This window comes from Cynocephalus volans, chromosome 5, assembly GCF_027409185.1.
Source record: "Cynocephalus volans isolate mCynVol1 chromosome 5, mCynVol1.pri, whole genome shotgun sequence".
NCBI lineage: Eukaryota > Metazoa > Chordata > Mammalia > Dermoptera > Cynocephalidae > Cynocephalus > Cynocephalus volans.
Window position 1 is genome coordinate 67,169,259 of NC_084464.1, and position 21,173 is coordinate 67,190,431.

The 21,173-nt window shown below is 38.8% G+C and overlaps 1 protein-coding gene across 1 annotated transcript in view; it reads left to right on the plus strand.

Moving 5' to 3' along the window:
* Positions 1-9,100: 9,100 nt before the first annotated feature.
* The window catches only part of PRIM2 (DNA primase subunit 2), a 290,408-nt gene continuing 278,335 nt past the window's right edge, over positions 9,101-21,173 (plus strand). Inside the window, exons 1-5 of the mRNA XM_063096879.1 lie at positions 9,101-9,234; positions 9,861-10,023; positions 12,188-12,291; positions 15,237-15,316; positions 16,646-16,766. Of these exons, the coding sequence (XP_062952949.1) occupies positions 9,870-10,023; positions 12,188-12,291; positions 15,237-15,316; positions 16,646-16,766 (459 nt within the window). The 5' untranslated portion in view covers positions 9,101-9,234; positions 9,861-9,869. The remainder of the gene's footprint in view (positions 9,235-9,860; positions 10,024-12,187; positions 12,292-15,236; positions 15,317-16,645; positions 16,767-21,173) is intronic.

Here is a 21,173-nt window from a genome sequence, read left to right on the forward strand (position 1 = left end):
AATTTAATTTGCTGATGATGTTTTGATGAAATTGAAGAGCATATGTTGAGGTTAATAATAGAAAGATTTAGTTACTTTTTTACTTGATGTTTTTTATTTTCAGCACAGTGGGTTATTATCTGAATCACTGTCATTACCATAGTTGGTTATTTATTTATTTAGATTTATGAATTTGTTTTTAGCCACTACAATTAATTGGTGGGCCAACAAATTTAATTGTTCACTCCACAATGCAAGAGAGAAAATCCGAGTGAAAATCCTTCACTGTCTATTTTTTGGACAGCTGGCCAGTGAGGGAATCCAAACCCTAGACCTTCATGTTGTCAGTACTGAACTCTAACCAGCTGAGCTACCCGGCCATCCCTACAGTGACTTTTACATAAACTGCTTGTACATTGTGGCAAGTTGGTACATACAGAGACAGAATCAGACCCATACTTCTACTTGTGATACCAGTGGAACACTGGCTGGAAAGGCTGGGCAGCTTTTTAGACTTACGTCTTTTGAATTATAAAGTTATCATTTATCATATCTGGCTCCAATGAAACCTTTTCATGTTTGAGTTCATCCCTATTATATTCTCAGTTAAAATACTACTTTATTTTTCTACGCTGGTTCGTTTTCACAGTATCAAACCAAACTTCTACTTATTAAATATCTTAAGAAACTAAAGGCTTATTCTTGAGAATGTCTTGCAATTACAAATTATGACTGCAAGATAAGAGCTAGTTTTTCCTTTATAACTGTTGGAAAAAATCTAAATTGTGAACAATGGTGATACAGGGTGATGGTTGACATTTTGACTTTAGAACCTATAAATCTAAGAGCAGCTATACATGCTTACCCACACATTGCAAGCTAAACTGTGACATTTCAGATTATCATATGACACCAGTGGGATGGGTGTCACATGCAATGGCTCATTCTGAAGTCATATGGTACTATTTGGAAATAACATAGTCTTCCAGATGACAGAATATGCTTTCTATTAAACTTAAGTTTATCACAAAAATGGGAGGAAAAATATACAAAAAAGGAAATTACAGTAGAATGAAAGGACCTCAGGGATTCAGTTGGTTGGAGAAATCCTGAGTTAGATCATATAAAATGAAATTGCTTTGCAAACTATAATGTGCTCTACAAATATTATTAGGAAACGAATGTAATTGGAGAAATCTGGACTTAGTATACAACAAAAAAGATTACTCTACACTGTTACCTCTACACAGCAGATAGAAAATTCCCACCGTGAAGGTCATTAATCAGAATTTCTAGAAAAATAGCTGCTCCTATCACTCTATTGGAGAAAGCACAAAACAACTAATTTCCTTCATAAGTGTTCTCTGAGTAAGACTGATCTTGGGTCAAAGAGTTGCTTGTGTGGCCTGGGTACGTGTGTGGTTTGGGTGAGGAGGAGGTGGTGTTGAGCAGGGAGGGAAAAGAACACTTCCCTGTGAAAGAGGCTGAAGCATTTGATTTGGGACTCTTTTGTCTGAGGCCCCATGCGGGCAGAGAGGCCTGGAAAGAGAGCAGTAGATGAGAAGCCTGTCTAGGATGGAGTCACAATTCCATACTCCACTGTTTCTGGGGCACTGACCCTAAAATGTTTAACCTCATAGGAAAAAACTATATTTCTTCTAGAAGGATGAAGTTGTTACCAAATGGGCCTTGCCTGGTAGATTATGTATTATTGTTCAAAGAGAAGAAAATGCAGATGAGGTGATTCCACATATGTCAAGAAGGTCCCTTTCCTCTCTGTACCCAGGAAAGCCCTCAACATTGATCCTGAAATGTTTAGATTAGTCAGAGTAAGGTAGACTTATTTTCATTCTTTTACTTCCATCTTCTGAAATGTTAAGATAGTTTTCTGGCTGAGAATGCTAACTTTTGGGCACAATGATCAGTCAGTCAAGTTGGAATTAAACCTTGGCATCATAAGATGATCATATTTACACCTACTTCAGTTTCCAAAAATCAGCCGAGAGAAAATATTTTGATTAGGAATTTCAATGGGAAAGCCAAAATCTAGAGCAAAAACACATCTTCTGTGAAGGATTACATCATAAGGCATATGAGAACCCATCTGGAATTATGAATAAATACAGAAGAGTTCAATTCAGTTCAGCAGACAGTTGTGGAGTATGTCTGCTCTGTGCAGGGGCTGGAGTAGAGGCAGGGGTGCAGAAACAAATGAGTTAGTCCACTTGGTCTCAAGGAGCTCATGGTCTAATCACTAGCCTCATATTAAAAATTCAAATATTCAGAGTAGTCTGAGCCCAAACAGAGAACGACTGATGTTGCCCAGGATCTGGTTGGATTCATGTGAAATAACCAATTCATGCTAGAAGTTCCCAGTTAGCAGTTTATATGCCATCAGTATACAGCATAAAATGAGATTGTATTTGAGGGGTAGTTCCTTGCTTCCTTGGATTCTTAGGCTCTCTTTCTTCAATTCAGTTCCTTTAAACACAAATAAAATGATTCTAGATAGAAGAGTCTTGCACGGTGGATTCCAGTCCAGCTTAAATTTAAGTATGGAAAGAACAAGAAAGGGACAGTCTGTAATATTTTAGGCACTGAATTGGGTTATGTGCTTGTTAAAAAGAGGTATTTCTTATAATCTTTTGGATACTCTGAGCTGGCATGAATAATTAGTACTGTAGTAAAATAAATTCCACCAAGAAGTTAATCTGACACAGAGCAATGAAATGCCTAAGTTATGGTGCGTAGGGTAATAATCCATAAAGGATAAGTGGTGCTCACGAATACCAGTATTTAAAATTATTTCCACATGGCTAAACCAAGGTCAGATTTTTTTCTATATAATTTTTTAGTTCCCCGTATCTATAAATAGTACTAAGAGGGAACAGTTTTGCTAAATATGTACTACGAAGTATGATTAATTTCACCTCCTTCCAAACTCCCCTAACCCCACCCCCATACGGATAAACCGGAAGCAAAGATATTGGGTTAAACTCCATATGTTTTCTATTCTATGTATCTTTCTTTCACCCCAGGCCCAGACTCAGGATTCTGTGCTCAGCTCCACACAAGCTGCCCCAAGTGAGAGGGCCACACTAGTACATCCAGCTGCTTCCTACCTCCATCTCCAAGATGTATCTGGGGTGCTGAGAAGCTCCAGGTGCCTGGGAAGTTCAGGTGACCCCCCCCCAACCAGGTCATTACAGCAAAGAGTAAATTTTCTTGGGAAGTAGGTATAAGAATTTAGGTGAGGGTGGTGACTCTCAGTAAAAAGGACCTCTGGATCTTGTGAGCTGAGAGGTTCAGAGACAAGTGAGACAGTCAGTGAAAGATGGACTGTGTTGTCAGGGTGAGCTCCCTTCCCAGGACCATGATGGTAGTGGTAGGGGACATCCTGAGTATATTCATTCCACAAGAAACTTCTGCAAGGAGACTTCAGCCATCCATGTTCTGAAATCTCAGTTCCTATTACACCATCAGAACTGTCTTGCTTCTAATAGGGAGAAAAAGGACAAAAGGCCCCCACCAGTACATCCACACTCCTTTCTCTCTGCAGAGTTAAGCACTGTCTTGAATTTGATCATTTTCCACCTGTAGTACGTATCCCTGAACTATATCATTTCACTTTCGTTTTTCTAAACTTTTATATAGATGCTGAATTGTATCAGTCAAGTCCAATGAGAGACAGATGGTGCACTCAAAATAGGCTAATTCAAGGACTTCTCTTTTGCAGAGATTTTTTACAAAGGTGTGGGAATAGGGAACCACAGGGGCCCGTAGTGCAATCAAGGAGGGCTTAACAGAAGTCAGTAATGTTACTGTCTTTAGGCCTGAAAAGTAGAGGGAAGAAAGCTGGTACCAGATCCAGAGTGAGAGAGCTATTTAGAGTCAGCCACCTTGGGAGGATCAAAGACAGGTTGAGGGACACAGGCAGCCTTGCAGGGAGGCAGCTACAGGAATAAATACAAGTGGATTTCACTTTCTTCTCTCATTCTTATTTCATTTTGGAGTTCCTAATAGACTGGACCTAATGGGAAGCAGAAGCCACAGAAAGTAGATTATATGGTTCATTCGAGACAGGAACAGGCAGAGGCTAGAGTGATTTTACATGGGGGGTGGGAAATGGAATATATCCAGCACATACATGTACTCTCCTGTGACTTGCTTTTTTAACATTATGTTTTTGAGATTCATCCATTTTGATGTGCTTACTTTAATTGCAGTTTATTCATTTTCACTGTTTATTTTTTAATATCTCACTGTGTAAATAGACCAAAATTTATGAGTATTTATCCATTTCCTAATGATAAATAGTTTCTAGTGCTTGAGTATATAATGATGGTTTTTGATGTCTATGCCCAAAAATTTCTCTAGGGACTGTACTTAGAGTAGAATTACTTTACTGGGACAAAGAATCATACACCTTCAAATTTACCAGATGATGCCAAATTGTTTTTCAAAGTAGTTGCATTAATTAGTACTTCTATCTTTAGCATATGAGTTCTTTGTCGACACTTGATGTTTTCAAACTTGAATTTTTTTGTCCATTTGGTGGGTGTAGGATATTATCTCATTGTGGTTTTAATTTGCATTTCTCTAATTACTAATGTAGTCGAATATATTTTCATGTGTTTATTGTTCATTTATGTTTCCTCTGTTGTGAAATGCCTGTTCAGGTTTTTTCCTTTTTTTTAAATTGTGTTTTTATTTTTTCATATTAATTATATTCTGGTAATAATCATGTGTTAATTACATCTTTCCTCAGTTTTTGGTCATTAAAAAAGTATATGTTTATGTACTTTAAACACTTAAGTTCTTAATTTTAATGAAGTTAAAATTATCAGTATTTCCCTTTTAACTTGCGCTTTAAAAAAATTGTGGTTAAAATACATGTAACACAAAATTTATCACTATAGCCATTTGAAGTGTACAGTTCAGTGGCATTAAGTACGTTCTCATTATTGTGCAGCCATCACCACTATCTACCTTCAGAACTGCTTGTGGTTTTTTTTAATGTTTTCTTTAAGAAATTCTTTGCTACATCAATACCACAAAGACCATCTATAAATTTGTTCTAAATTCTTAAGGTTTCGCCTTCCATGTAAGTTTTTAAGTCATCTGTAATTGATTTTTACATATAGTGGGAGGTAGGAAATACCCCCGCCCCCACCTTATAGAGAGCAAATTGTCCCAGTACCATTTAGAATTGTCCATCTTTTCTCCACTGATTTGTACAGTGAATCTGTCATGTGCTAGGTTTCTTCATAGATGTGAGTTCATTTCTGGGTTCTCTATTCTGTCCCATTGGTTGCTTTGTCTATTCCCATGCCAATATCACATTGTCTTAAATACTAGCCTTCCATCTACCTGCAATGCTATTCTCCTAAAGATACACATAATTAAATCCCTAATTTTCTTCTGGTTTCTGCTTCATGGTCATGATCTTAGCCAGACTTTCCTGGATACCTTTTCTAAAATTTCAGTGCCTCTTCCAAAAACTTTATATCTTCCTTCTGTGGTTTAGTTTTTCTGCTTAACAGTTATTACCTAAAAGTAATATGTGTATTTGCCTTGTTTGCTGTCTCTCTTTCTCACTAGAATATAAAGTTTATGAGGGCAGAGATTTTTGGCCCTTTCATCACTCTTGTTCCCCCAGCATTATCTGACAGTTACTAGGTGCTTAATATTTCTGGAACAAATCAAATAATGTTGATATATGGAAGGGTAGTCCTCTCTCCGTGTACTACCCTTTAAGAGTACGCTTTCTCTCTAGTTCTCTTGCTCCTTGATGCTAGACTAATAAAAGCAATCTAAGCAAAGGGAAAAAGAATGACGTGCTCTCTTTAGGTTAGCCAACTCCCAGAAGCAGGCGGTAAAATGGGGAGGGTGGAAGGACCAGAGGTTGGCTAACTTTGCATTAGTTTAACTGGGTCGGCTATCTTGTTGGAACTGCCTCCTGTTCCTCTGCTTTCCGTGGCAAGCAGAGCCGGCAGAACCTAGAGTTTATGGCATGTTTACTCGGTAAAGAAACTTACCATGCCTTTGGTTTTTAGGGTGACAACCCTGTACAGGGGAAGAATGCATACTAACTTTGATTTACCAAGCATGGCAACAAAAACCTCAGCTGTAAGTGTGACATACTATAGACAGAAGTCCTGGAGCTATGGAGTCATCTAAGGGTGAATGCCCCCGGGACTGTCTGTTTGCAGCTGGGTAATGTCCAGGGCAGGCACTGAATTAAGCAGTGACGATTCATGGAAATTATGCCAGAGAAGGTACTCTGTTTTATTACAGGCTAAACTGGGGAGCCAAGTCATTCTGGAAAGAATGTGTATAAAGTTTTCAGATGAGGACTTGAGGTTTTATAGGTTGGAGTCACATTTGATTCAAACCATCTGTTTAATGTGAAGCTGAACCCAGCACTTTTTTCATACATCTCTCACAGTATTCATCAATTCAGTATCATAAATATTTGTTGAGGGCCTATTGACTGTCAGACAATGGGGTTACAAAGATGAATGACACAGTCATCCCTGTGTTTGGGATGCTTATGGCTCAATAGAAGTAGAAATTAGGTGGTTATGTTTTCCTTCCCTTGATTCTGTGGTTAAGGTCTGTAACTTACATGCATCTTGGTTGCTAGGGCTGAGCGTTTTGTCAATCTGTTTTTGTTGATGAATACATGAAAGAGCTCACAGTGATTTACTGAACATGGCTACTGAAATGTACAACATTATTGTGCATTGTTGCTTCTGTGATAAGTATGTAGATTTGTATTGCAATTACCTCTGGATACAGAAAACACTCTTCACAATAAGGTAGTGACCAAAACTGTGGCATTAGAAAACAAGAAAGATGCTGGAATAGCTGACAGACACAAGCTATTTTGTTCCCTGAGGCTTAAAATAGGTTTTTAATATGCTGGAAAGGCAGCTATTATGTGACATGGTTAGCAAGATATTGGTAATGTTAGACACGAATGTATTTTCCAAGTTCTCTCTGAGCTCATCATAAAAACGACATTGGGTACTTCATCTTTTAATTTGGAAGGTATTGTGGTAGGTACTTTAAGGATCACAAAGACAAACAAAAGGGCCTGTCCAAAAAGAGTTTAAAATCTAGTAGTGTGGTGGTCACAAACCTCTTGAAACAGTGTACAAAATTGGTGTGTAGGGGCATTTTTCTGAAGACAGCTGTCATCAAATTGTCCAGTGGGTCATGTTCCCCCCAAATTAAGAACTTTTGTAGTGGAGGGATACAACTAGAGAAAGACTTACACCATATGGGAATCCTAAAGAGCTCTGGGATTTAAATGAGGAGTAACACTGAATATTTTCATTGTGAAATCTTTGCCACTTTTGCTAGAAAAAAATTCTTTACTGTAATGATAAACATTTAAAATAATTTATCATTATTTTGTCTATGACTTATCTGTTCCTCTTTTCCCACTTTTCTATTTGTGTCTTAGGATTTTTTTCTAATGAATTGGCATAAGTCCTTTGTATCCTTATGGTATTAACCTTTTTGATGTTATATTTATGGTAAATCTTTCCCCCAGTTTGGTGACTGCAAAATAATTCTGTGAGTTTCTTTAGATGAACAATTTTATATTTTTATAGTCAAATCTTTAGATCTTTTTTCAGTGTGATTTATTATATTTAAATTCCTTCTGTACCCAGAGATCAGATATTCATGTAATTGTTGTCGTGGTCTGTGCTCCAGGTTTCTTCAGGCAGTTCACATGCTGCCTGAACGTGTCTCTTTGGACCATGTGATGTTAGTTATGTGTATGATGCATCGAGGAAGGAAATACGGTGAAGCTGCTGTCATATTAGTGTGGTGGTTAGTACTGTGAGGCCCGGAGACAGTCTGCCTGGGCTCGAACCTGGCTCTACACTTACTAAGTGACCTTCTGAAGTCACTTCTCTGTTCTTCAGTTTCCTTATCTGTAAGATAGGGTTAAAATAACAGAACCTACCTCCTTTGATTATGAGAATAAAATGAATTGTTATGCAAACCGCTTAGAACAGGTCCTGGTTCAAAGTCAGTGCCAGGCACAGTTGAGTCCTTGCTGAGTAGGTGCTTCGGAGCTTGATAGTGTTTCAATACACTACATTTCTGAAAACCTGAACATTTTAAATCTCCAATGATGCCTTCACCAGAGCCTCCCTCCGCCACTTTTTAAAGCGAGACACGCCTCCTAGAGGACACAAGTGAAGTTTATTTCCAGCTCTTGAAAACCCTACAGACAGCAGCCAGAGAACTGGTGTGGTTTGGAGGCTTCTGAGTCTGCAGTCGGATATCTGGTCAAGTAAGCAGCACATCCACTTTCTCCCCAGCATTTCCACTTCTTCGACCCTAACCTCCCGCCCCCGCCACAAGCCCGATCTCTCCTAATTCCTGTAGACACCGGAGCGATTTCTGAGAGTGTGCATTCATTCACTCATTCTAGTTCATTCCAGATGTTTTGCGGGGGGCTGGGGAGGAACGTGCCCGTTCAACAGAAAAAACAAGATGTGTATTGTACGCGGATGGGCAAACTAAGATGATCTTTTAGCTTCTGTTTTCTCATCTGCAAAATAGGGCTAATACGACCTATCATATATAGGGCCCTTGAGAGATTAAACGAGGAAAAAGAGCCCTGAATAGTGAGCCAGGTGCAAAAAGGACCTCAGTGTCTGTTCTTTCTCCATTTCTTTCCCAGGTCAAAGGTGATTCGTGCCAGCCCTTGCGGGTCAGAGCGCCACATTTTCCTCAGTTTATGGAGGCTTTGTTAGCGTCCCCAAACGAAGTTACATTGGTTCAATCTTGGGCATGTGGAAATTTTTGCCGTCAGCATTCCAGCACCCTCGTTTCAACCGTCAAGAGCTACCGACTCCACATACAGGAGGAACAGCTTAAAATCTGAAAACAAATAAACACAAAACCAAATCCCCCAAACTCGTATTCAAAAGTTTTTAAGCTCGCAAAGTGGATGAAACGCCCTCGGTCCCCAGACGCACCCCGCTGAGCATGCGCAGGGCCCGTGCGGGGTGGGCGGGACGCTGGGAGGGCGGGTCTTCTGTGTCAGTTGCTTCCGCTTCCGGTTCGATGTGAAATTTCCCGCCACCCGGAAAAGCGACTGTCAGCGTCTGTGTTTTCTCGAGTTTGGGTACTTGCCGGCGAGAGAAACCACTGCAGATTTAAGGCGGAGAGCAATCCTGGTTTTGAGGGTTGCAAGTCGAGAAAAAAAGGGAGATCCCTTTGCGGGCGGTAGGAGAAGTATTGACTTTGCGGGGTGGGAGTTTTGGTTGGTTGGTTGGTTGGGGCAGAGACGCGGGTGCCAGAGAGGAGTTGGGGAGGATCGTGGTTGGGAATAATAAGACACCATGAATGCTCCCAAAAAGGATTTCTGAAAGACTGGATCCAAAAGACAGTTCTGTTTCTCAGGGTCATAAGATAAGAAGTGAGGAATTGTACCCAGTCCATTGTCTCTCCTCTAGCCAGAACCTACCGCTCTTTCCTCCGAGCTCGGGACTGCAGCCCACATACAATCTCGTCTTAACTCTTGGGACTGCAGAGATGTAAGGGCGATGACACAGAGGTCTGTAGTGAGCAGGCAGCATCACCTTCATGTTGCTGAAAGTTAGGACCACCACCTGCATCTCCTCTAGCACCTCCACCCCATTACAAAATTATTACAGGTGTATTGTATAAAATCTGGGAAATACAGAAAGACATTACTCAAGGATAACCACTGCTAATATTTTGTGCATGCCTTCATCTTTAATATTTTTTTCCTCTGTGTATATGGAATTATTTTTTGTGTTTTTTGATTGTTGTTTTCTTTTCAACTCCAATTTCCATCACTTTAACCTGTTTGTGTACTTCCTTCCCAGGTGATCAAGATGCAGTTTACTGGAGGAAATCGGAGGAAGCTTAGGTTGGCAGGTGACCAGAGGAATGCTTGCTACCCTCACAGCCTTCAGTTTTACTTGCAGCCACCTTCTGAAAACATATCTTTGATAGAGTTTGAAAACTTGGCTATTGCTAGAGTTAAATGTAAGTGACGTTTGAATTGGAATGTATGTATTCTTGAGAAGATCACTTATACTTTGTGGGAATGAATGAAGATAATTTATTTCCTTTGTTCAGAAATCCATTAAGCAAATATTAGTTGAGGATTTGCTATTGAGGGTTTGCTACTCATTCATTTATTTATTGTACAACGCATATTTATTGAGTGCCACTATGTTCTAGGTGGCGGGGATTTTAAGATGAATGATGTAATTCTTTGTTGAAGCTGTATATCTAATACATGGAATTAGACTTCCAAAATGATAGTCATAATTCAGTATTTTAATTGCTTCAGTAGAAGTAAATAGTAATGCTGTTGAAGCATAGAAATGGGAGTGACTGATTCAATCTGATTAAGTAAACATTCTTAGAGAAGTTAAAATGTTATCATATCATATGGGCTGGCCAGTTAACTCAGTTGGTTAGAACACAGTGTTAACTCTGAGGTCAAGGGTTTGGATCCCCGAACCCTCCAGCTGTCCCCCCAAAAAAGGGTTAGGGAGAAATTGGTAAAGGGCTTCAAAAAATGTTTACGTTGTGTAATGATAAAACAAACAAACAAAAAATAATAATAATAAAAAAGTTATCTTGACTTTGAAGTGTGAATAGAAATTTTCTAACACAGAAGAAGTGTAGCATTTTCCAAGCTGAGATAATGGCCTATACAAAGTCTTGGAGGCATGAAAGAGAATGTCATGTTTGAGGGAACAGTGACAAGTTCAGGGTGGATGGAGAAGTATGGATAACTAAGTGCATTTTGTGCCATGCTAATGTGTTAATATTGGGGTGTAAGAAGGATGCGGCCACTGTCCTGGGGGCCTGCTTATCTTCCATGTGTTGATGGAAGAAAGGAATGAGCTAGATATGAAATGAAGTAGAAATACTAGCACTGTCTTCAGAGTTTATAATCCAGGATGTCCTTGTGGGAAAATTGGGAAAGGTGAAATACCGTTAATCATTCTTAGAGGAGAGTAAGAACTGTTAATATAAAGAAGAAGTACTCAGTGCTTGTTCATTGAATAAAAGAGTGAAGGTAAGGGAGAAAAGCGTTTTAGAAAGCTTAACAGTGTGAGATGCTTCATAGGAATTAAGATGATGATTGAAAGGTATCTCTTGGGTTTGGTACTTAGGTGAAATGATAAGGGCCTGAACTAAGGTAGTGACAATGACAATGATAGGAAGGGAGAGATTTAAGGGACACTGAGGAGGTATTATTGAGTGGATTTGGTGACTGTTAGATGTGAAGATTGAGGGAGCTGAGGGAGCAGGTATGGAGTGGCTGAAGTTCCTGTTTGGATGATCTGGTGGATAGAAGCTCTGCTAGTGGAGATGGGGATAGTAGGAACAGGAGAAATGAGGGGAAGATGATTAGTTTGGTATGGATACCATAATAAGGAGGTACCTGTGGGACATGGATTTATATTCAGGAGGCAGTTGAGAAGGTTTTCTTTCTTCATTTTTTTTTTTTTTTTTGTGGCTGTCCTGTATGGGGATCGCAACCTCTGACCTTGGTGTTACAACACCACACTCTATAACCAACTGAGCTAAGCAGCCAGCCCCAGTTTTTCATTCTTGATCTCAAAAACGCCTCAAGAGAAGAATTCGACTGAGGAAGGATTGATAAAGGGCTTCAGGAACTTCCGAACAATAGGTAGCATCTATTCAGGATGAATCATTTGGATGATTGGATGGCCCTCCTTCACTATTGTGTCCTCTCCTTTGCTTCGTCAGGAAAGGAAGGGCTATTGCCTTTCTGATGAGTAAATGAAGCAGACTGACTAACAGGCAGCTCCACATCAAGCAAGCAAACAAAGGGTGCTTAGTTTTTTCCCCATACGGACACTTCCATTTTCAACAACAGTGGCTCAGTCCAGCAGTGATTATTCACCATCCTTTCCTCTTCCCTGGTTGAGAATCTCTGGTATTAGATTATGCTGTTGGACATGGATATTTTCTGCACATAGATAGACATTATCCTCTTACAAACATATAGTTTATATAAGGTACTTGCAGAAAATAAAACTGTTATAACTTGTCATGTTCTATAAACAAATTACTAGGGAATTGTTATCTGTAGGTTTTTGTCTTGGATTTAGTTTTTTAAAATTACCTTGCATTTATGTCTTTTTCTTTTCCTTTTCTTTTTCAGTGCTAAAATCAGTTGAAAATCTTGGTGTGAGCTATGTGAAAGGAACTGAGGAATACCAGAGTAAGTTGGAGGCTGAAATTCGAAAACTCAAGTTTTCCTTCAGAGTAAGTAAAAGAGGAAAAAAGTTCCTTCAGTTTGTATGTACTGAGTATCAGTTGTAGGAAAGATCTTGTATTAGGCACAGGGCTTATATAAAGACTAATGCAGCATAGACTCTGCCTGAAGGTACCTATAATCTACTACGGATGATTGACATGTAGTTAGATGATCATAATATGGCAGGGTTCCTTAGCCTCGGGACTATCATCATTTTGGGCCTAATAATTCCTTGTTGCAGGGACTGTCTTGTGTATTGTATGATGATTGGTGGCATCTGCGGCTTTTACCCACTAGACGTCTCCAGATATTGTCTAATGCATCTTGTGCAGTATAGGATGAGGAATGCTGTTATTGTTTGCTCCAGGAACTCCAAGAGCACATATAATTACCCAGCTCAGATTGGGGAGGTTTGGGAAGGCTTTCCAGAGGAGGTAGTGTTGGAATTGCATTTTGACATGTGATCAGATTTTTATTTTGGGAAGATGACGGCCAGCATCAGATTGACAGTGTCATGTCTGATAGAGAAACCAGTTAGGAGCCTGGAGATGATGAGAGTCTGAATTAAATGAGAGAAGGGGACTGACTGAAGAGATATTAAGAAGGTAGAATCAAAAAGATTTTAGTGACTGGTTGCAGGGGGAAAGGAGAGAAAAGAGTTATAAATAACACCCAGGTTTCTAGTTAGGACTATTAACTGGATGCTGGTGATATTTTGAGATGGGATATTCAGGAGGAGAAGCAAGTCTTGGAAGGAAGATGTTGAATTTAGTTCTAAACATGAATTTGAGGTGCCTGTGGAGATGTCTAGTGGACAACTGGATATATAAGTCTGGACTTAGAAGACATCTGTAGTGGGAGTGTAGGATTAGGGGAAGGTTAGAATCATCAGGAGAAGGTGAGAGCACCCTCAGAAAATATTTGAGTGAGAAGAGAAGATGGTGGAGGACTTGACATGAGGAAATACCAGTATTTAAGTTGAAGTGGAATGGGAGGAGTCTGGGAAGCAGGAGATGAACCAGGATAGTAGTGTCATAGGAGACGTGGAAGGCTGGAGTTTCAGAAATAATGATATGATATTAATAATAATAATACAGGATAACAACAGAATGCATTTATATTATTCTTACTATATTCCAGACTTTGTTTTAAGTGTATTACATACATGGGAACTTCAAAAAGTTCATGGAAAGATTTGGTATTATCTTTTAATTCTATTTTCCACAAACTTTTTGAAGTACCCTTCAAAACATTTTTGTACTTAAACACATTTATAAGCTGAGCAGAAAGGTCTAGAATAGAAAGAAGAGGCTGGGAGCTTGTAGATACCTTGAGAGAACATTTGATGAATCAGGGTTCTTAAGAGGCAAGAGCAAGTGGGCTGGAAGGTTTATTTAGGTGCAGGGATTAGCTTTATATAAGAGGGAGAAGAAATGCTTTGTCTGCAGAGATGGAAGGGAAGGCAACACAACATGTGGATGCAGAAGCTTGGGGCGGAAGGAGTCTTCCTGGTGGCCTTTATTTTCTGTAAAGTAGATGAAGTCATCTTTTGAGAAGAAGGGTAAGGTGCTGTGGTAGAGGCCTTGGGCCAACTGGTGAGGATAGAAACAGCTTTTCTAAGAAGTGAGGAAGGAGATGGTTATGTGTCAAATTCCAGCTCTGCTATTTATAAGCTTTGTGATCCTAAACAAATTATGACTTCTCTATGCCTCAGTTTCCTCATCTTTGAGATAAGGGTATAATAGTGCCTACTTCATAGGGTTTTTACAATGGTTAATTCATTAAAAATGCTTAAAGCAGTGCTTGGTACCTAGAGAATGCTCAAGACATGTTTGCTCTTACTATTTTGGACTTGAATAAAGATTCCTTGGCATTGGCAACGGTCCAGTTGAGGTTAGAAGCTGTGGAATTTTATACTCCAAATTCCCATAGTTGTGGATTTTTTTCTCCAAAGGTTCTCAGCATTTTGGAAATAGTACTGCAGAGTGTAGCTGTAGATTAATTTAGAATCTAGGTTTTGACAAATTGGCAAATTAAAGAAGTTGAGGGTTGATGTAAGAAGTAGCTGAAGTGGTGGTACTTGGGTATGGACTGGATAAAAAAGAAAGTTAAAAGAGAGGGGTTGATAGGAAGATAATAGTGGGGTCCAAACCCAGGGGGTTTTTGCTGGAAGAGTTCTCAGTTTCCCTTGATTGATAACTTAAGTAAAATGATAATTATCCTGAAAATCATTTTAAGAAATGTGTTTTTGGGACTTTTACTTTACCATTGGCTTATGCTGACTCAGTATTTTTTCATACCTCTTACCATCATAATGCATTTATTTTATTTGTGTCATTATTTATTTATTTATTTTTCCTTAATAAATGGCTGACTTTATTATGTTTCATGGAAAGAAAAACCAGTGGTGATGCTTTAGGGACATCTACATTCAGGGGTACTTCTCATTACACTTCTTCACTGGACCCTCTTCTCACAGCAGACTGGACCAGTTCAGTCGGATAACTTCTTGGAACTTAATACCACAGTTTGCTTCTATAAAGGGGATCGAGGACAACAAGTGTGAAAACTAGCTCCAGGAGGAATAAGAGACACAGAGCCAAAGATGACCCACAGAGGGCACTAGATGGGTCTGAGCTCTTACTCTAGCTCTGGTGACGAAGGAGAAAAAATACATGTGAAGACATGCTTATAAATCGGTTAGAGCAGATACTTCATCCTTCACACTTTTGACATTTTGGGTCAGATAATTCTTTGTCTTAGGCGCTGTCCTGTGCATTGTAGAATATTAGCAGCATCTTGGGCCTCTATCCATTGATACCGGTAGCATCTCCCAGTTGTGACAACCAAAAATGTCTCTAGACATTGCCAATTGTTTGCAGGGGTGGTGTGAGGGCCCACTGAGTTAGAACAAAAGCAGTGAGTCCTGATGTCTTGTGTCATTATTTTTAAGGAAAACTTAGAAGATGAATATGAACCAAGAAGAAGAGATCATATTTCTCATTTTATTTTGCGTCTTGCTTATTGTCAGTCGTGAGTATACGTTTATGCTTCTCATAGTTAAATCTGGTATTTTGGGTTATAAATTGGTATATGGAAAATTAATATATTCTACTGAATGTAGAAAAACTCAAAATAACATGAGGAACTAGAGTAGGTTAAAGGTTGAACACTGTTGCAGTGAATTGCTTGAAACAAGTTGTGTACTAAAAAATACCAAAAAAAGTTGCATAATTTTGCCTGATGAAACAGTTTTTAACTTTATAGTAGAGACTTTTCATTTGGAATATAAAATTGAAAGGGGTTCTATTAGGAGAAGGACTTTTGATACTTTTTTAGAAGAAAAGTGTTAATATTTATAAGAAACAATGAATCAGACACATATGTGAATTTGATACTGGTTTTTAGTATTTAAGATGTATGGACCTATAAGATCTAAGACCCTTTTGTTGGTAGTTGGTTTCTTATAAGTTCGTAGTACCATCCAGAGGGAGAAGGAGTTAGTTGCTTTTTGTTTTTAAACAATTTTTCCCCTATATTAATTTTGGCCAAGTAATACAGTTATGGTTGTTTCTTTTATTAGTAGGCTTATTAAGTGAGAATCTTGAATTGCGTGCTATCCCAAGATAATAATTGAGAAATTACCTACCAGCTTTGGTCCTAGAGTTTTTCTTTAATAGTTTATGCAGTTTACACAGTAAATTAATTACTGACAATCTGTGAAAGTCACCTCAAATAAAATAAAATCATATTTTAAATGTAATAGGGTAATTATTTTATAATATAACGGTAATACTCATTAGGTATCAGCTTTATAAATTAATATATTTTTATATTAGTTTTTAAAAATTGAGATGTACTTGTGCATATTAAATTTTGCAAAATTATAAACTGTAAAGCTATAAGCAAAGTTTACTTTGTAAAGTTCATCTGATCATAATATTTTCAGTGATAAAGTTACTCTTAAAAAATTTGGTGTTTATTTGGCATTGATGAAACCATCTCAGACCAAAGGAGTACTCCATTTTCTAATGTAAATTTCTATTTTGCAGTCACATTAAATGCAATTAACTATTTTCTTTTATGTTATTCGATAATAATGCAGCTAGGCTCGAAGTAGTCTGTGTTTAACCCTTTTGTTTTTATGTTCATAACACCCCTCTATCTCATATCCAACACATCCTGGAAGATTGTTGTATGTGGTATTCATATTTTATTTATCATAATAGAGGACCTATATGCTTTTACTTGTAGTCTATTGGCATCTTGCTCGTGTTTGAATATTGCTTCATAAAAATTTCTTAGATTTAATAATCATTGGATTTTTAATTTATACTGATAATTTCCCTTTCTCCATTGTAGAGAAGATCTTAGACGCTGGTTTATTCAACAAGAAATGGATCTCCTTCGATTTCGATTCAATATTTTACCCAAGGATAAAGTTCAAAGTTTTTTAAAGGATAGCCATTTGCAGTTTGAGGCTGTAAGTATATTTTTATAGTCATTTCCAATTGTTTTCACCATTCATCCCTCCCTTTTGCCTGTAAATGCTGGTACTAATGTGTGCAGTTCCATTGTTTGTACATTCCCTTTCTTAGTACCTGTGTAAAAGAGTAGTTAATGGTTTTGCACAATGAACCTTTCCTTCTCTGTGACTAGAGGAAAAGAGGTTCTTCAGTAACAGAGCTTCACATTTAGTTGCTTTATTAAATATGTGGTTTATTAAAGCACAAAAAGGTTTAGTTTATAAAAGTTCATCTTTAACCAAAATTTTGCAGGCCACAGTCTTAAATCTAATACTGAATTAAAGAAAACAGACAAGTGATAGTTACTTATTTGCAGTAGTGAAGTTGAGAGGAGGTAATACTTTAAGTCAATTGTCAGTAAAATCTATCTGAACAGTTTTAAAAAAGTTTTGCATATAAATGTGAATGATTTACAGATTGTAATTATATAAAACAGGAAAAGTCAGGACATATTTAGCAGGGATAAATGTGCGTGGAAATAGAATTTTTGTCTTTCAGGTGGATCTATGATGCAGTGGGAAAGTAGAAAAATTCTGTTTTGGAAGATTTAGAGCAGTCAGATGGTAGTAGGACTGGTTGAGACTCTATTTTGGTATGGAATGAGGGGCTTGAGGCTAAATAAAATAAAAAAGTAGAAGCTGGAATGAGTGAAAGACATTGTCCTGTCTGACAAGTAGAAGAAATGCCCACTGTAGGAAGGAACACTATGGGTTATATGAGTTGGGGGAAAGAGGCTGCATGAAGGGAAATGAACAAACATTTAGTAGATATTTAGTGTCTATTATGTGCTAGGGAGGCACTTTCTATAGTTTCTCTCATTTACTTATTATAAGAGGCCCATGAGGTTTCCAAATAACATCTACCTGGGCATAGACATATGTCCTGTGCAAGTCCACCTGACCCAAACCATTGGATCTTGCACTTTGCTTTTACTTTGATACTTGGTGAAGTCCATTACTGCTCTTATCAATTATAGTTAATTTATCCTTTCATATTAGAAACTTTTTTTTTTGCTGTTTTTGAAATTACTGATTTTTATTAGGTCACAGAGAAAAGTGTCCTTGAGAAGATATATTTTTTGTTCTAGAGTATCTCAACATATTGTCATGTGTAATTTCTTATGATAGATTTACTGAGATATAATTTACATATCTTGAAATTTACCATTTTAAAATGTACGATTGATTAGTTTTTATTATAATTATGAGTTGTGCAACCATCACCTCTATCTAATTTTAGAACATTTTTATTACCCTAAAAATGAAACCCCATACCCGTTAGTAGTCACTCTCCATTCTTCCCTCCCCCAATCCTTGGCAACCACTGATCTACTTTCTGTCTGTGGATTTGCCTATTCTGGGCATTTCATATAATAGAGTCACAATGCCTGTGTCATTCACCTCACTTCCTCTCATCACATAGGCATTTTATTATCTTACATCATCACAGGAAGAAGGATGAGTGTAATACAGTAAGATATTTAGAGAGAGACTACATTCACATAACTTTTATTACAGTATATTGTTATAATTGTTCTATTTTATTATTATTGTTAATATCTTACTGTGCCTAATTTATGAATTAAACTTTATCATAGGTATGTATTTATAGGGAAAAAAGTAGTATGTATAGAATTCGGTACTATTGGCATTTCAGGCATCGACTCGGTGGGGCAGGGGGGATCTTAGAATATATCCCCGGTGTTATTGCCTTCTTTGTTTTAAACAGATACTGTCTTGGGTACCGTTTTAATTACTTTGCTGTTTACTTTCCTACTTTTTTGAGTTATTTTCCTAGTGGTTTTCCTGGGAATTACAATTACCATTTTATTTTAAAACAATCTAGTTGGGATTAACATGTTATTTTCAAGAGTGCACAAAAGCTTTGCTCCCATATGCGCTGTTCCCTCTTCCTGTCATTGTGCTATATTGTCATACAAATTATATCTTTATACATTAACAGAGGTAAATTTTTTGAGTTCTAGGTTGTGTAAAAATGTCTTTATTATATTATCACACTAGAGTGAAATTTGCCTTTACCTTTCAAGGTTGGGAATAATTTCTCATCAGGATTTTGAAGGTATTACTACATTATCTTTTAGCATTCAGAGTTGCTCTTGAGAGGCCTGATTCCGTTTTGATTTCTGATTACTAGTATGTAAATTTATGTACTTTGACATTCCCACCACCCACCCCTGCTACTGTGAAATTTTGTGATGATGTCTGGATCTTTTTTCATTTATTGGTGGGCCCTTTTAATCCTAAGATTTGGGCTTATCAGTTTAGGAAATTTCTTTTTATTATTCTTATAATTCTTCCTTTCTGTTTTCTATGTTCTCTTTATAATTTCTTGTTACTTGGCATTCGAATTGTACTGAAATCCAGTGTCAGTGATTCTTCTTTTCTGTCCTGATATCCAATCTTTATCTTTTTGTTTTACATTCTGGGAAATTTCTTCAATTATTTTCAAAATTTTCTATTTATTTATTTTTTCTGCTCTCTTGTTTATAATTTTTAACAGTCTTTTCTGGTTCTACTTTTTATTGCCTTCTGTTTTTGTTTCATGAATATATTATTTTTCTTTTGAAGATTATTAATTGCAGAGTTCTTCTGCTCCTTTCATTGTCTGTTCACCTCTTGTTCCTTTATTTAGTTCATCTGTTTTATGTAGTCTTTGTGTTGAATGTTTTCCTCATTTTGTTATTCTTGAATGTCTAATGAACCTTGGTTTTTTGTTTAAGATTGAGATACTAAAAAGTCAATTGGAAGTTTGGAGTTTATGCGCACATGCGGGTGCACAAGATTCTTATATACTTATTTACTTTAGAGATTATTATTATTATTTTTTACATTCTAGGATTTTGTGGAGCAGTTGGGGTGGAGAGGGAGAGAAGAAGGGGGAGGTGGATAGGAAGGGAGGATGAGGATGGGAGGAGGGGGCATAGTCAAGGCCATGTCACTCCCCCTTCATTCTGGCAGAGGAGCCCAGGGGCTTCCAGTGGCAGCTCAGTCATGGTTGGCTGGATGTGGATGTCAGGGGATGTGGCTGAAGTCCTTGGCCCCCCCATTCCAGCTTGGGAGCCCATGCTTCTGGCGGTGGCCTGGAGGTTATGGCTGGGCTAGATACAGATGTTGGGGCGGCGTGGCTGAGGCCCTCGGCCCCCTACCACCCTGGCTCGGGACCCTGCGGCTTTTCTGGTGGTAGACTGGTGGTTGTGGCTGGGCTGGATGCAAATGTTGGGGAGGGCCCGTGACTGAGGCTCTTGGTCCCACACCTCTGCTTGGGAGCCTGGGGTTCTTCCAATGACAGCTTGGTGGTTGTGGCTGGGCTAGATGCAGACATGGGGGGGGCGTGGCTGAGGCCCTGGGCCCCCCACCACTCTGTCTCAGGAGCCTGGGGCACTTCCAGCAGTGTCCTGGTGGTCATCACTGGGCTGGATGTGGACATCGGAGGGTGTGGCTTAGGTCCTCGGTGTCCCCACCCTGGCTTAGGAGCCCGGGGAGCTTCCAGTGATGGCCTGGTGGTCGCCGCTGGGCTGGATGTATGCCTCAGTGGGGGCATGGCTGAGACCCTCAGCCCCCCCACCCTGGCTTGGGAGCCTGAAGTGCTTCTGGTAGCAGCCTGGTGGTCATTGCTGGGCTGGTTGTGGATGCTGGGGGGCATGGCTGAGCACCCTGTGCCCCTCACCCCAGCTTGGGAGCCTGGGGGGCTTCTGGTCCTTCTAGGTTTTATAGGTGTTTTTTGGTGGTATTAGAACTTTTTTGGTTAATATCAAAATTTTGTCTCTGATCTGTGGGTTTTTGTTTTTCTTTCAGATCTGTGTTGGATTATTAGCTAACCCCACCACTTAAACTCTGCACTGGAACTAATTTGTTGTCCTTTGCTTACTTCTAAAATGGGGAACTTCCTGTGGGAACAAGCACTTGAGCCCTGTGGTTGAGGTAGATTGTTGCTTTGCTGCTGATTCCCTGGGGAAGGCTTTTTGTGCAGCTCAGGTTTTAATTGTTGACCTTGTAAGCACTTCTGGGTCTTATGAGGTCTGGTACACCTGGGTTGCATGGAAACTCTGGTCTGGGCCTGAGTCTTTTCAGCAAACTACGCCCCCTGCAGTTCTCTATTCCTGACTGGTCTCCACTGAGTGGTCCTGTGCTGATTGGAGGGCAGATCAGCTGTCCATGCTGTGCTCCTATGTTCCCTTGGTGGGCCTGTCTCCCTCATCGCCCCCACCCTAAACACTTCCCATGGGACAGGCCATATGCTGGTCCATTGCAATGACTCATTGGCCTCTGAATGGCTCCTTTTTTCAGTTGTTGTGGCTCCTTGCTCCTATGTGGGTACATGGGAACGCTGTTAGTGGTCTAGTT